The sequence below is a fragment of the Xenopus laevis genome, chromosome 1S, assembly GCF_017654675.1.
Source record: "Xenopus laevis strain J_2021 chromosome 1S, Xenopus_laevis_v10.1, whole genome shotgun sequence".
Taxonomy (NCBI): domain Eukaryota; kingdom Metazoa; phylum Chordata; class Amphibia; order Anura; family Pipidae; genus Xenopus; species Xenopus laevis.
The window spans coordinates 55,033,800-55,048,039 of NC_054372.1; the positions used below are offsets into that span (position 1 = coordinate 55,033,800).

Consider the following 14,240-nt stretch of genomic DNA (forward strand, 5'->3'; position numbering starts at 1 on the left):
GGTATCGTTTTCCTAGGTAAATTACCGCCCCCCCCCCCCCGGGAGAGCGCACAAAATGTTAAAAAAACTGCTCTGCCTGTCACTTAGGGCTGCCACCTCACCCTTTTAAAACCAAACACATATGAAATCCACAGCCTGCATGGCTAATTAGCAATTCATTTAGATGCATGATACATGGCTGCACAGAAATCAGTTCAGTCTGCAGCATCTAAATGAGTTGATAATTAGCCATGCAGGCTGTGGATTTCATATGTGTTTGGTTTTAAAAGGATGAGGTGGCAGCCCTACTGTCCCTGCTAGATGTGTAAGTTACATATGTTTCTAAGCAAGTCAGTGCTGGTTTTGTTGCAATTTTGTAAATAACTGACATTATGCTTAATGCCAAAGCTTGCCAAACAATGTTGCTCCTTCCTTTTCTGCAGTATTTGTCTGCATGGCTGTGTGATTGTTTGTTACAAAGCAGGTTTGTTTATATGCTGCGTCTATTAACCTCTGCCATTACAATTGAGTAATCAACCAATGACCATTCAAATTATGTGACTGGTTACAGTTCACAAGCACCCAATAAATTACTAGGAGGAGGGCAGTATCAACATCCAATAGGAAACAAGTAAGGGCAAAGCCTGGGCATGATGATGTCATCATATAGGAAGTTCTTGGTGTGTCAGGTTCAAAATAGGCCACTCCCATCACTTCAGAAAACTGGTCAGAGAGACAGGAGAAGGGCTGAGTTAATAGGTATAGAAATTAGCTTTTACAATGGCATTTTTACTTTTCGTTATGGAAAATGGTTTTTCTAACACATTGAGAGCATTGTTAGTGGTTTCATAAGATTTGTACATTGAAGGTGAACAACCCCTTTAAGTGTTTTTATTCGTTTTGTGGTTCCCTGGCACGTTTGTCTAATAAACATTGCCTTTTTATTCATACACATATTGATACAAATATTTAGTACTCAGCCGGTTCTAAGAGTATAAATCCCTTTTCTTGTATATAACTTGTGGTTTGATATACCCTTGTGGTTGTGGAGATACTCTTTTGGCAATTTCCGGCACATATATTATTTGATTGTTGCTCAGTTTACTATTAGAATTTCGGACAAGGGGGAATTAGATATCACAATTCAGCAATAACTTTCATTATAGTGACAGAACCCTTGTCATATTGTTTTAGTTCATAGTAGGAGTGTATAAGTATCACCAAATCGTATTTTGGAGAAAGTGCTTCCTTCAGTACCCTCAGTCTGTTATTGCTACTTCTGATTGTTTCCACTGTAAATCTTTTACTGCTTGTATATTCTAACTATTGTAAAGCTGTAATGAAAATTTGCAAAACTGATGCACTATGGCAATGTTTGTCATTTTGCTTCTCTTACTATTCCAGTTCGTCTTCAACTGTAAATCAAGCATTCCTCTTTATTCTGATATTGCTTCATATACATTTACTGCAAGCTCAGATCTGTGGGAAGGTCAACATTGCCTGGGCTTAGTAAAGGCCAACTGTCTGTAATTTGTTTTAACAGCTATCTTATACTTTGAGGCTTTTATTGCAGAAGGCTAACAAGTGTGTTCAGGGGAAGGAATCTATAATTTTTTAATTAAGCTGAATTTCAGACCTTTCCAAGATATTTGGTTGAATACCAAATTAGTCCAAACCCTTACTTACAAATGCAGACTGTTTTTAAACATGAATTTGTTAGCATTACTTGTCCAGAGCTTTAAATTCTCACCACATTAAGGGGCAGATTTATCAAGAGTCGTATTTAGAGTTCGTGGGAGTTTTTTTTAAACTCCAGGATGTCCCCCATCGGCTAAACAGAAATTTGGCAGGTTTAAGGTGGCGAATAGTTGAATTCGAAGTATAGGATCGAAAATCGAATTAGAATTTTTTTTAAAAACTCGATTAGAATTTTCACTTCAACCCTTGATACATCTTTCCCTAAGTGGCGGATTTTTTAAAATTCAAGATCATGTTTTTTTTGCAATTCGAGATTTTTTTTCAAACTCAGATATTTTGAACTTTATCAAATCTCTAACTGTTCCAATTAACAAATAAACTTCTAAAAATCCCTTAGGAACATCTCATATACACAGTTACACAAAACTTTTAGGGAGAACAAAATCAGAATCACAATATACAGCATAAAAAAACTAAAATTCATTAGACCCATGACACACTAGCAGTACTGCGATGAACTGTGCTGTTGAATGAAGTAAAAACAATCATGCAGTAATGCCCAAACTATTATGGGGTTTGGTCTGTGGATTATGCATTTTGCTGTATGCCTTTTTTTTCTTATTAATATGTGTATTAACCAGCTTAACCCTTTCAACCTTTCTGGACTGAATAGGCAGGCTGAGATCACGTGAGTTACATCACTGATTACTTGCCAGAGATGTGCTAAACTGGAAAAGATTGATTTCCACTGGGAAGATTTATATGCTTTGTTTCAACCCGTAGATCAAGCTCACAAGTGTGACAAACAGCTTTTACTTTCCAATCAAACCTGTTGCAGGTTTCATATGTAACATTGAAAATTGGAACTTTTTATCTTGCTGTCCCTTCAAAAGAATTTACAAGATAAAAGTGAATTATTCCAGCTTTCCATGTAACAATATAGATTAATCAGATTAATACAAATAAAAAGAATTCCTTGATATCTGACAAATACAGTACACATAAATTAAATGTAGGCTGTCTAGGTAACAAGCACATGATATAGGAAACCCTCTTAGAAATGTTTCAGCTTTACTCTGCTCAAACTCTTAGCTGTTTTGTATGATATCAATAATTTCTTATAGCCCTGTGCATATATTCAAAGTCGAAGGATTTTACTTTGATGGTCGAATATCGAGGGTTAATTAACCCTCGATATTCGACCCTAAGTATATGTGCCCCCTAGTGCTTTTACCACTCTTTCTTTCTTTGTTACCCAACTCCATTTCTGCTATGGAGTCAAAATATCAATGGAATTACTTGGTTCACGTACATTTTCTGTAGAAGACTGTATGTGGTGACCCTAGGTTGGATTCCTAGTGTTCAGTTACAGAGTGCTTGCAAATGTAAAAAAGACTTTGTATGTATAATTTTTTTTTTATAAAAGGAAACTGTGAACCTTATTTTCAAAAGGTATCATTCTGCATGCTGAGTTTCTTGGAACAAGCTAGAATATGCATGCTTTTGGGACCCAGATGAAATTCTGTTTGTGTTCTTGCATGCAACTCATCTGAATCATTAGCATATCATTACCATGCAAGCCAAGGCTGCTTGGCAGGAATACCTTATCATCTAAACACTTTGACATGGACAAACAATAACTTGTACTAAAATAGCAGGGCAGTAATTTGTGTACAAGTATCTAAATTCTAATTCTAATCTTTTATTTCTGCCTCATAAAAGCTTCATGCATGTTGATTATCAAGATCAAAAGAACAGAAATATGCAATGTCTTACAGTGCAGCAGGTTTCTTTGGTAGGCAGATCAAAATTAAAATATACACATATCTCCATACTCAGCATGACAGGCATATTAGACACAAGTTGTATACCATTTAATGTATACCTCCAATTTGTTATCCTGTTCCACAGACAAGTACATTTCCAAGAACAACTCTGAAATTTTCTATTTTTATTTGTCACCTACTGGGTCTTGCCTCTTGCTCTCTTTTTATTTTTTACATTGTACAAAATGAAAGTAGACACCATAGAAGCTGTGATAACATTCACTAATAAAAAAGTGGTTGCAATGACTGCAGACATTTACAAAATGTATGTGCATACAAGCCTGCCTTATGCAGACTGTCAATTCCATTGTCTTGCTCTCTAATGTGAAAGTAATCATTTATTTATTTATTTTTTACGCCTAGGATGACAGTGATGTAGAATGGAAATTTGCCCGCTCCAAGCTGTGGTTATCTTATTTTGATGATGGAAAAACACTGCCTCCACCTTTTAGCATTGTGCCCAGTCCTAAATCCTTTGTATATTTTATAATAAAAATAATTAACTTTCTCAAGTGCAGAAGAAGGCGGCTGCAGAAAGATACTGAAATAGGAATGGGAGACTCCAAGTCTAGGGTAAGTCAAGAGCCTCTTACACTTTATTTCAATGTAATGAACTAGCACAGAGGTGCAAATAATACAGCTTTATGCTCTCTAGTCTGTGATCCAGCTAGGTTTGAAATGGGTTCCCATTTGTAGCCATATAATCAGTACAGCTCTGTCTACATTATATAATTTAACGTTAGACAATAATAACTGTAATGGACAGGTTCACTTGCAGAAAACATGTGAAGGTATATTGAAAGTATGATAGCAACAGTTATATCTACAACATCCTTAGACTGACCGTACGCCACCATAGTCTCTGCTTTCAATGGCTCAAGAAACATGATTATGTAGAACTAAATTGTCTTTAAAGGCTGTAAAAGAAGTTTGTCACAATAAACTGGAAAATTATGGCTGTGTGTATTACTTTTATGGTTTGTACCTCAGCCCACATTGTAATTTTAAATCCAAGCACAGGAAGATATTTTTTTGCCTGTGAGAAGTGACTGGGCTCATACAGTGCTTGAGTCTTCAAAGTCTCCTATATTATTCATATTTTAATACACTTAAAAAAAATAAGGTAGATTTCTTAAATAGAATACGTTACACTCTCAATTTAAAAGAAAAATGAGAACATTTTTCAAAAGATAGGATTTAATCTTCTTTATTTTGCTATAAAATATTGACAGTCTTTTTTCTACATGGAGAATCTTTATTAATATTCATGAATGATGCCGTGGTGCTTTGCCTACTAATAAAAAAGTATATCATCTATAAGAAAATCTCAGCAAATGCCCCACAAGAATATGAAGCTTCGAGGTCCTTTCATAACCTGAAACAGGAGCAAAATGTTGCAGGGTGGCACTGCCCTTTGACTCATAGGCAGTGCACCCTTTTTTAAATATCAAACTGACCCAGGTACTTTCCTTCAGAGTTCAATGACTGCATTTTCCTGTGCTTCTGTGTTTCCTCTTTGGTGGCTTGGGCTGGTTGCATGTGCAGTATAGTAAATCATTGATGCTGTACTGGTCTGCACATGCCCTGGAGCACAGAAAAGATGGCATTGCTGCCCTCTACAACAAACTACCCCAGATTGGCTTAATTTTGTGGTAAATTGCTATTTTGATGACACAGTTGTGCATAACTCCCCAGTATGTTTTACTTTTCTCGTCAGCAAGGCAGCTTTATATGAAATTAAAATCAGATTACATGATAGCCAGGGCACTAGGAATATTGTTTTGAAGCACAAGCATGGAGAAACTACACTTTAAACTAGGGTTAGGCTTCAGGTACTTCTTTTCACAAATGACCAAAGGCCAAAAGAAAAGGCTTGGCTAAAGCCAGAGTACAAGGAATATTCTTTGGAGGCACAAGGCATGGAGAAATCTTCCATTCATTAAACTTGGCTTAGGCTTCAGGTACTTCTAGTAAATGACTAAAAGGCTTGGATACTAGCACTAAAAAGGCATGCAGGTTTGTATTGGGTTGCAGGGTGAACTGGGGCAGACATGGTCTTCAAAGCTAGAATAGGAACTATAAGAAGGATAGACTACAATCAGGAATAGACAAAGGATGAATGTCAAAGAGAAGTAGCTGGACCAGAATGAACCACAGCTGCATGATGACAAAAGAAGGGTTAGATTGGGCAGGAGAGATCAAAAACAAGACAAACAACAGGATTGGCTGGAGCAGAAGAAACGCCATTGGAACTGGGCACATAAAGGACAGCTTTCGAAAAGTGATAGGGCCCTTAGAAGCAATTGAAACAACCTTTATGAATGCAGCATAGACAGCATAGGACTGAAATCAGTTCACATATGGCACACTGACCCAGCTATTGTTTGCTTAAAAGGACTTCATTATAAAAAATTGGGGGGAATGTAATAATGGTCGCTGGCGCAAAAATCTTTCGCACTTTGTTCACAATATCAAATGTTCGTAGAGTGAAAAAATTTGCCTTTGCAAATACTTTCCCCACTCACGCGACAGTAGGATATCAATCGTGAATTTTATAGTTACGATAGTGCATAGTGTATGTAATGAAAAAGTTGTTACGTTTGCTCCAAAAGTTACTCCACCTTCAAGCAGGTGTTAAAGGTTCACAATGCGCAATCAATGTTCTCTATGCAAATTTTATAAAATTTCCCCCAATGTCTTCCAAGACAGTGTTAAGCGCAATCACAATCTACACATACAGCCTTTGGACATGATGCTTGGAAGCAAAAGCCCATAATTAATGATGGGCGAATAAATTCGCCTGGCACGAATTAGCGGCAAATTCCCGCATTTCACAGATGGCGAATAAATTTGCGAATCTCCTGCGGAAATTTGCTGGCTTCAATTTCCCATAATCTATGTGTTCATCAATAAAACTTTTGTCACTTTAAACAAGGGCAAGCTCAGACTTATTTGAATTAGGGTTCACATTCAGTTCTCACATTAAAATACTTATCTTTAGGCAAATGGCATTGTGTATGAGCTTTAAATCAAATTAATGTCATTTTTTTAAGTACAAGCATGAGATTTATTTTCTGTACTGATTGCAACCTGGGGTATTACAGATACGGGTTCATTCCATAATTTAGAACTCCATAAACAATAGAATTGTTTGCCACCAATATGGATTTATGCAGCTAGTACTGTTTTATTATCAAAGAGAAAAAGGAAATACATTTTAAATTTTTTGGATATCAATTTTTATTGGAAATGGTCTTGCAGCAATTTAGGAGTTTTCTGGATATCATTTTCTGGGTTATGTATTAAACACCTGTATAAGGTACATAGGCATGCAGTCAGTCTTCCATGTTATGATCAGTTGTGTAGTTTAGAGATATGAAACAGTTAAGTGTAATGCAAAGCCAAATAATTACTTATTAGTTGTGTATGTTATCAACCTTTGAGTTTCTGAAAGTTTTGGTCCAGGATAGCAGGCAAAAATGTAGGCAATACCAGTAAATGTACACCTATGCACAATAAGCACTATTAATGTGAATGTTCATGCTTATTAAGCTGCTCTATTTTCAGGAGAACATACAAATGCTTTTTGTGATTGTAATTAAAAATATGCTTGACTTACAGTTAAATCTCTTCTCCCAATCTACTACAAGGGTTTTTGAGTCTCGCAATTTTAACAGTATAATTAATCAGCCAACACGCTATCAGGTGAGTAGATGAAATAACAAATATGTGCAATAATAAAAATAAAGATTGATACAAAGCTTGTGCATTACATTAGCTCCACTTGTACTGTACTGTACTGTGCTAAACACAGGACACAGAAATATAGAATACATAATTGGCTGCTTGCTTTACCTTCAGAGAGAAGAGTAATATAGAACTACTGTATGTCTAAATTATCCTAGAGCAACATACCAATATTATTTTTAACTCCCTTCAACTAACAAAAACAGACGAATGTATTTACATTTTAGTGAATAAGTCAATGTAATGAGCTTTCAAATCTTGCACTTACCTGGAGTCACTTCCAGCTCTGTGTTTTTTTTATGCCCCCTGTGCCTCTGGAATTGAAACATGAGAACTTCTTCACATTGTAAGTTTGCACAAGCATGTCTTGGCCAGAAATGTGCGATTGAAACCCAAGATGACAGCTGTAGGAGAAGAATACCTTAACATTGAGGTATTGAAAGTACAGAGTTCATTGATTCAGAAGACAGGGGAAAGGGGAATATTTTGGAGGAAGCAGAGGCCTGGTACTTTCACTGTCATTTAAACCACTTTTGACAGCAACACACAAAGGGCACATCTATACAGTAATGCTCCTTGTTGCTCAGGCTGATGTTTTTAGAACAGCAGATCAACATTTCCCTGCCACTTTTTTCTGAGTGAACTCAATTGTGTATAAGGTATAGATTTTTCTGGATTAGTTCACAGCTGTCTAACCACTCATGATTAGGGATGAGCAATTTTTTTTGCCAAATTTTGCTGCGGAAATGATGCCCATAGACTCAAGAGAAAAAATATATACGACAGCTGCAAATTTTCGGCAAAGCGAAATGGGTCAAATCCGCCCATCATGATCTCTCTGAATGAAAGCACCCACAACCAAAACTCTTCTTAAACGAATTAGTACTATAGTACTTAACCGCTCATTCAACTAATCATTTAGGGGGTTATTTATCATTTATTTTCTGAAAACTACTCTGACTAAATCTGCACAGATTTTTTCCCTTTTGATCAATACATTTTTTCCGAAAATTTCCTGTTCAGGAAAAAACTCGATAAAATTGTAAAAAATCTAATTGTACAAATTTTGGGGTTTTTTACTACAGATTTTTTTTGATTTTTGCCCAAAAAGCACTTCATCTTCTGATTATTGCATGAAACCCTGCGCATATCAAGATATCTTCGGATCTTCACCCATTGATTTCTATATTAACTCTTTTTTATTCAGACTTTTAACATCCTTGGGTTTATTAAATCCCAAAAAATTCAAGGTTTTTTTTCCCAGTAAAAATTTTTATAGTGAATATTTTTTTTCTCGAGTTTTTGGCATTCAGCCTTTCATAAATAACCCCATTAGTAATTATATGATTGGGTCCTCATTCTTGTTGTCTGCCTACTCACTTACTTATCATTTCTAAACTATTGATGGATCACTTTTTAGTCCATATGCAAGTTCCTAAACTGAACCACAATAAACTCTATCCCAATAAGCCTTTTATGGCATCTCACTATTATCTCAATTATTAATCCAGCTAAATACTAATGCCAGTGCTTAGGAGCACAGTTTTTTTTGCACAGTACACACATCCAACATTACAGGATTCCCTAAACTATATATCACAGATTTTTATGTATTTGCAGCTATATTTTAAAAATATCAACAGATGAATCAAGCAGAAAGAGTCACAGCAGTGCAATAAAAATGCTGAAAGTGGCTTTTTCTTAACACTATGTCACTTTATCCAACAGCAAATAATGAAAAGACTTATAAAGAGATATGTGTTGAGAGCACAAGTCGACAGAGAAAATGATGAAGTAAATGAAGGTAAGAATGACTACTATAACCTATAGCACAATGCCTAGGTGGAACCATCTCCTTTCTCATGATCTGTATCAACATGAGTGTGTCATGAGTTCATGTGTCTATGATTAAAGCTATGTCGATTTTATAGGATAGCACCAGGTACGTATGTTTAGAGTATGCTGGAAAATATTAACAGACGTCATATTGAAATTATTTTATTTTTTTACCTTAAAATGGATTTTAATTTCAAAAGCATTCAAATTATGGGAATCTACAGCACATTTGTTTGACCCTTATTCTTTCTGTTACACACCATAATGGAAACATAATTTTTTTCTTAAATAGACATGATGCTGATTAAATATGTGAATAAAAAATGCTTTCTGGTACATTTTCTGTTGAGGCTGATGAATCAATATGTCCCAGTGCTCAGCTGGAGTGTATATCAAATCAGCCAGACTTGATTACCCCCTCCCCCCCGCCAGTGGCATGTCTTTGCTAATTGAAGGCTACAACCTTCAGTTAGGTTAGCATGCAATTTAAGCAGTTAAATAAACTTTAATTCCATTTATGTTTAGACTAATGGAATCACAAAAATAAGATTCAAAGATTCGTCACAACCAGATATTTTTACCTCGCCATGTCAAATGTGTTTTTTTTTCTTCAAAAAACTTAAAACCTGATGAGCTTTTTTTTTGTTAAAAAAAAAAAAGTCCTAGACAAAAAAAATATATCAAGGTAAAAAAATGAGCCATCCAAAAAATTGCAAGTATGTTAACAAACTCACTTTTGTTTTTTTTTTACCTCGTTTTTCCCTGATTCCCGTAAAGAATTATCCTGGAAAAAAACATCAACACTGCAGTGTGACTGAGAAGCCTCCCCGGCTTCAGATCAGAATCCCCTATCATTATAGTTTTTATACCTTTATTTCCCAAATCAGCATTCTTGTAACTCTTTTGTCATTAATCCAGGTGAATTGAAGGAGATAAAGCAAGATATCTCCAGCCTTCGCTATGAGCTCTTAGAAGACAAATCACAAGCAACGGAAGAGCTGTCCTCTTTGATTCACAAACTAAGTGAAAAGCTAAATCCGGGAATGTTGAGATGTGAGTGAATGATGGAGAACGCTACTTGGAAAAACAGCACAAACAGTGGCAATAACTATACTTGAAAAAAAGTATCTGGTAGAATTAGCACACAAACCTATATGTCTTTTAAAATAACCATTTTACAAATCTAACCTTTTTGTGATATGACTTTCATACAGCTTCATTTTTGTTGTTGTTGTTGGTGGACATGATTATAATGTTGATACAGGGTGTATATGTTTTGAATACGTTTAGACAACACAGGCAATATGATTGTGCCCAGAGCTCAATGGCTATTTTGCTTCACTTCCATTAGTACTATGTTAAAATAATATGTTTACAAAACTACCTTTCAAGGAATATTAGCCACATTATTGGTTATGATATAAACATTCATGTTGGGCATTCAATAATATTTTTAGCAGCAGTATCTTGTCCAAGAAGAACACCTGAGCTTTTGAAATTTTTGATTATGTTATGAAATGGTTTCTTAACAAGCAGCCATGATATCACATTTCCTGTTCACCTTGGTCCTTTAGAACTGTGCTAAAGATTTTTCTTTCATTTTTCACCCTGTTTCCAATAAGTGAGGTGTTATACTGAACCAGTCTATTTATCATGCTGAAGGTGTGAGAACTGCTAACATACAAACTCCAAGGAGATGTACAATAAATATGCAGGTACAGAAGTTCACGGCATATTCTTGAGGCGATGACCAACCTTTAAAGTGAGCCAGAGCTACTACTCTTGTGCACAATGCTCTGCTGCAAATCTGTCATTCCAGAAGTGGATTTTCCCACAATGGAGTTGTACAAGCATTGACGATGACAGGCTTGATTGCAGATGATTTAAGAATAACAATACAGGTATGGGACCTGTTATCCAGAATGCTCGGGGACCTGAGGTTTTCCAGATAATGGATCTTTCTGTAATTTGGACCTTCATACCTTAAGTCTACTAGAAAGTCATGTAAACATTAAATAAACCCAATAGGCTGGTTTTGCCTCCAATAAAGATTAATTATATCTTAGTTGGGATCAACTAGAATATACTACTTTATTATGACAGAGAAAAAGGAAATTATTTTTAAAAATTTGGATTATTTGGATAACATGGAGTCTATGGGAGACAGTCTTTCTGTAATTCAGAGCTTTATGGATAATGGGTTTCCAGATAACGAGTCCCATACCTGCAGTACTGTATGTAAATGAAACCATTACATTACATTAAAACATTATTACTATTACAATTTTATTTATTTGTCTGCTGCCCATCCAAAATAAACTGTAAAGGCCCATATTCCCAGCATAACTGTTATCTTAATATGTCATTAATGTGAATAAATTATTAGCTTTTGTTGTAATTGTGACATATCAATTAAAATAATCTTCCAGTAACTTCAAAGCAAGGGCATCATGTGCATAGGCGGAGGGTGATTTTTTTGTTTGGGGAGGCTACATGGCGGAAACATATAAAGAGTTGAATAAATACTAGCTACTTCAAGAGCCTATATGAGACAAACACTATATGGCCATAAGTATCACAACAGAATTTAAAAATGACCTGCCTTCAGTTGGAAAACTCACTGCTGAGTTCCAGACCATCTCTAAAAACAACTGCAGCAAAAGCACTAGGCGATTTTTATTGATGGACAGCCTTGTAAAAAAACTAATTTGGCCAGTTGTTGGCTTGAGTGGTGTAAAGGTCTCCACCAACAGATTCTAAAGTTGTGGAGCCATGTTCTTTGAAGTGATGAATCCCTCTCTCTCATATAGCAGTTTGTCAGACAAGTCTAAGTTTGGTAAATGCCAAGAGAACTTTACCTGCGTGAATGTGTAATACCGACTGTAAAGGTTTTGTGAAAGCAAACCTTTACACTATAGCTTACAGCTAACACTTCCATGCTTCCTACTTTGAGCCAACAATTTAGGGAAAGCCCTTTCCTGTTTCAGCACACTAATGTCTGTCTGTCTGCCAGGTATGTATGTCTGTCTGTCTATTATACTCTATAATATTTATACACACTCTGTACATATAATACACAAGTAGCCTCACATGTACAACTAAAAAGTTGTTTACATGTACAAAATATCATAATGCACTTTTATTTTATTTTTTTGCTGTTAATGCAGAAGCCTAAGCTTGTACCTATTAACTTGTTTTAGAAATAACTGCTTCCCAGTTCCCCTGCAGTGCTGGCAAGAAAAAGTCTTTGCTTTAGGTCATGTAGGAGCCTCTTATGCTTCCAAAAACTTTTCCTGAGACATCACAGTTGTAGTAACAGACTAAAGCTGACCATACACTATAAGATGCACTCGTTTTGGGACTTGGCCAAACAAACTGATCTTTCCCCCGATATGCCCACCAACACTATGAGAAAGAGCAGCTCCATCATCTCAGACCTGTTGAGGTTGCATATAAGTCAATGGGAGAAGTCGCAATGATTTTTTTTTCCTGAAAATGATACTTCTACTTGGGAGGTATGTCATCAAATAGACACATTTGAATTGGGCAAATCCCACAGATATTTCAGTGAGGCTTGAGGTTTTGTTGTTTTTGATTTTATTTTATCTTTTTGAGAGGTGTACCAGGCATGTTTTGGGAGGCTTAGTCTCCCCAAGCCTTAATGACAATCCGCCCATATGAAGTAACCAAATCTGCTGCTGGGACATGATATACATGGATGTTATGAGCACATAAGAATGGTGCTCTGCTGAACTCTATGAACCAAAAAAAGTTTAGAAGTGAACTGTAATATTGTAAAAGCTATGGAAGACTATGCCAGCATATATGCGCATTAAAGAAACAACTGTAGTTATATCAATTGTTAATATTATAAATACATTATCATGAATGGTAATTATTTAATGGAGCATGTTGTAAAATAATATTTGATAAAGGAGCTTTGGATATTATAATTTTAGTAATATGTTTATATTTAATAATTTATCACACAACATACACAGTTAGATTTTAATGACAAGATTCAAATATATAATATACAGCAACAGAACTAGAACTACCTGCTACTAAATGATCGTCAACGCTGAGAGTTGTAGTTCGGAAACAGTTGGAAAGTCATTGTGGGAAAAAGTGCTGCACAATACAAGAGTAGTCGTGTTGGCTAATGGAAGGTGGTGTTCATTATAAAAATGGCTAGAGGTTTGGTTTAGTAGTTTTTCGTATTACACATAACAGTATAATATGATTATCATGCCCATTAAGTCACAGAGGGACAGCGTTTGGGTGTTCTGTATATAATATTATTCTCCTTAGTAATGTACTGTACATTTAAAATGGCAATAAAAATTATTGAATACTTACATTAAAATGCTTTGTTCATTTATGCATTACTCCTGGTGTTCCTCCTGGCATGTGAAATGGTCACATTATCCTACAAAAAATGTAGGTATTAAATTAGTACTTAACACTTCAGTGTGAACATGTTGTCCTTAGGCTAATAGCACATGACACATAGTAGCTTCCACTGTCTTCAGAATGGCTCATATTAGTGTTTCTCTGTAGTATTGGGTTCGCTGAGAGCAATGGCAGCCAAAATGCCTTGTATGTCACAGGCCTCAATCCCATCACAAAGCCATAGTGGTCAAGAGAAGGGGAAAAAAAATCTGTATTTTGATATTGGGTTCTTAAGTGACTCAAGGAATGAGCATACACCCACCAAACACTATGCAGTGTGACCAATGTGTTATGTCAGTGAATGTTTCACTGTGTTGATATACTAGGGCTCATTTATGGTGTCCCTGACTTGACCTTAAGTGCTCATCCAGAGAACACTTCTGCCCTGGGATTGGCTGTGCTCTACGCCTTGAACCAGATATTAAATTCAGGTACAGGGCTTAGCATCAGTAGAAGCAGACAAACCCAGTTGTTACCGCCTGCATCTGCCACTGCTCCATAACTTGTGCGTCATTCAGATGCGCAAGTTAGGGGACGGGGGGCACTGCTAAACTGAGGCAGCACTGAATTCATGGGGCTGGTCTTAAAGGCTTAGACATAGACACTGCAAGCTCTTACAGTAGACAGGGAAAAGAGAGGTTTTCTCAGTGGAATGCTGCAAAGCTGAAGACATATATAGTTTCAGCCCCTGACTTACTCTGA

The 14,240-nt window shown here is 36.0% G+C and overlaps 1 protein-coding gene across 1 annotated transcript in view; it reads left to right on the forward strand.

The window, feature by feature from the left end:
- Window positions 1-12,341, forward strand: part of trpc3.S (transient receptor potential cation channel, subfamily C, member 3 S homeolog) — a 95,855-nt gene extending 83,514 nt beyond the window's left edge. The window contains exons 9-12 of the mRNA XM_041579585.1: window positions 3,867-4,076; window positions 7,125-7,208; window positions 8,979-9,054; window positions 10,005-12,341. Of these exons, the coding sequence (XP_041435519.1) occupies window positions 3,867-4,076; window positions 7,125-7,208; window positions 8,979-9,054; window positions 10,005-10,147 (513 nt within the window). The 3' untranslated portion in view covers window positions 10,148-12,341. The remainder of the gene's footprint in view (window positions 1-3,866; window positions 4,077-7,124; window positions 7,209-8,978; window positions 9,055-10,004) is intronic.
- The last annotated feature ends 1,899 nt before the right edge of the window (window positions 12,342-14,240 follow it).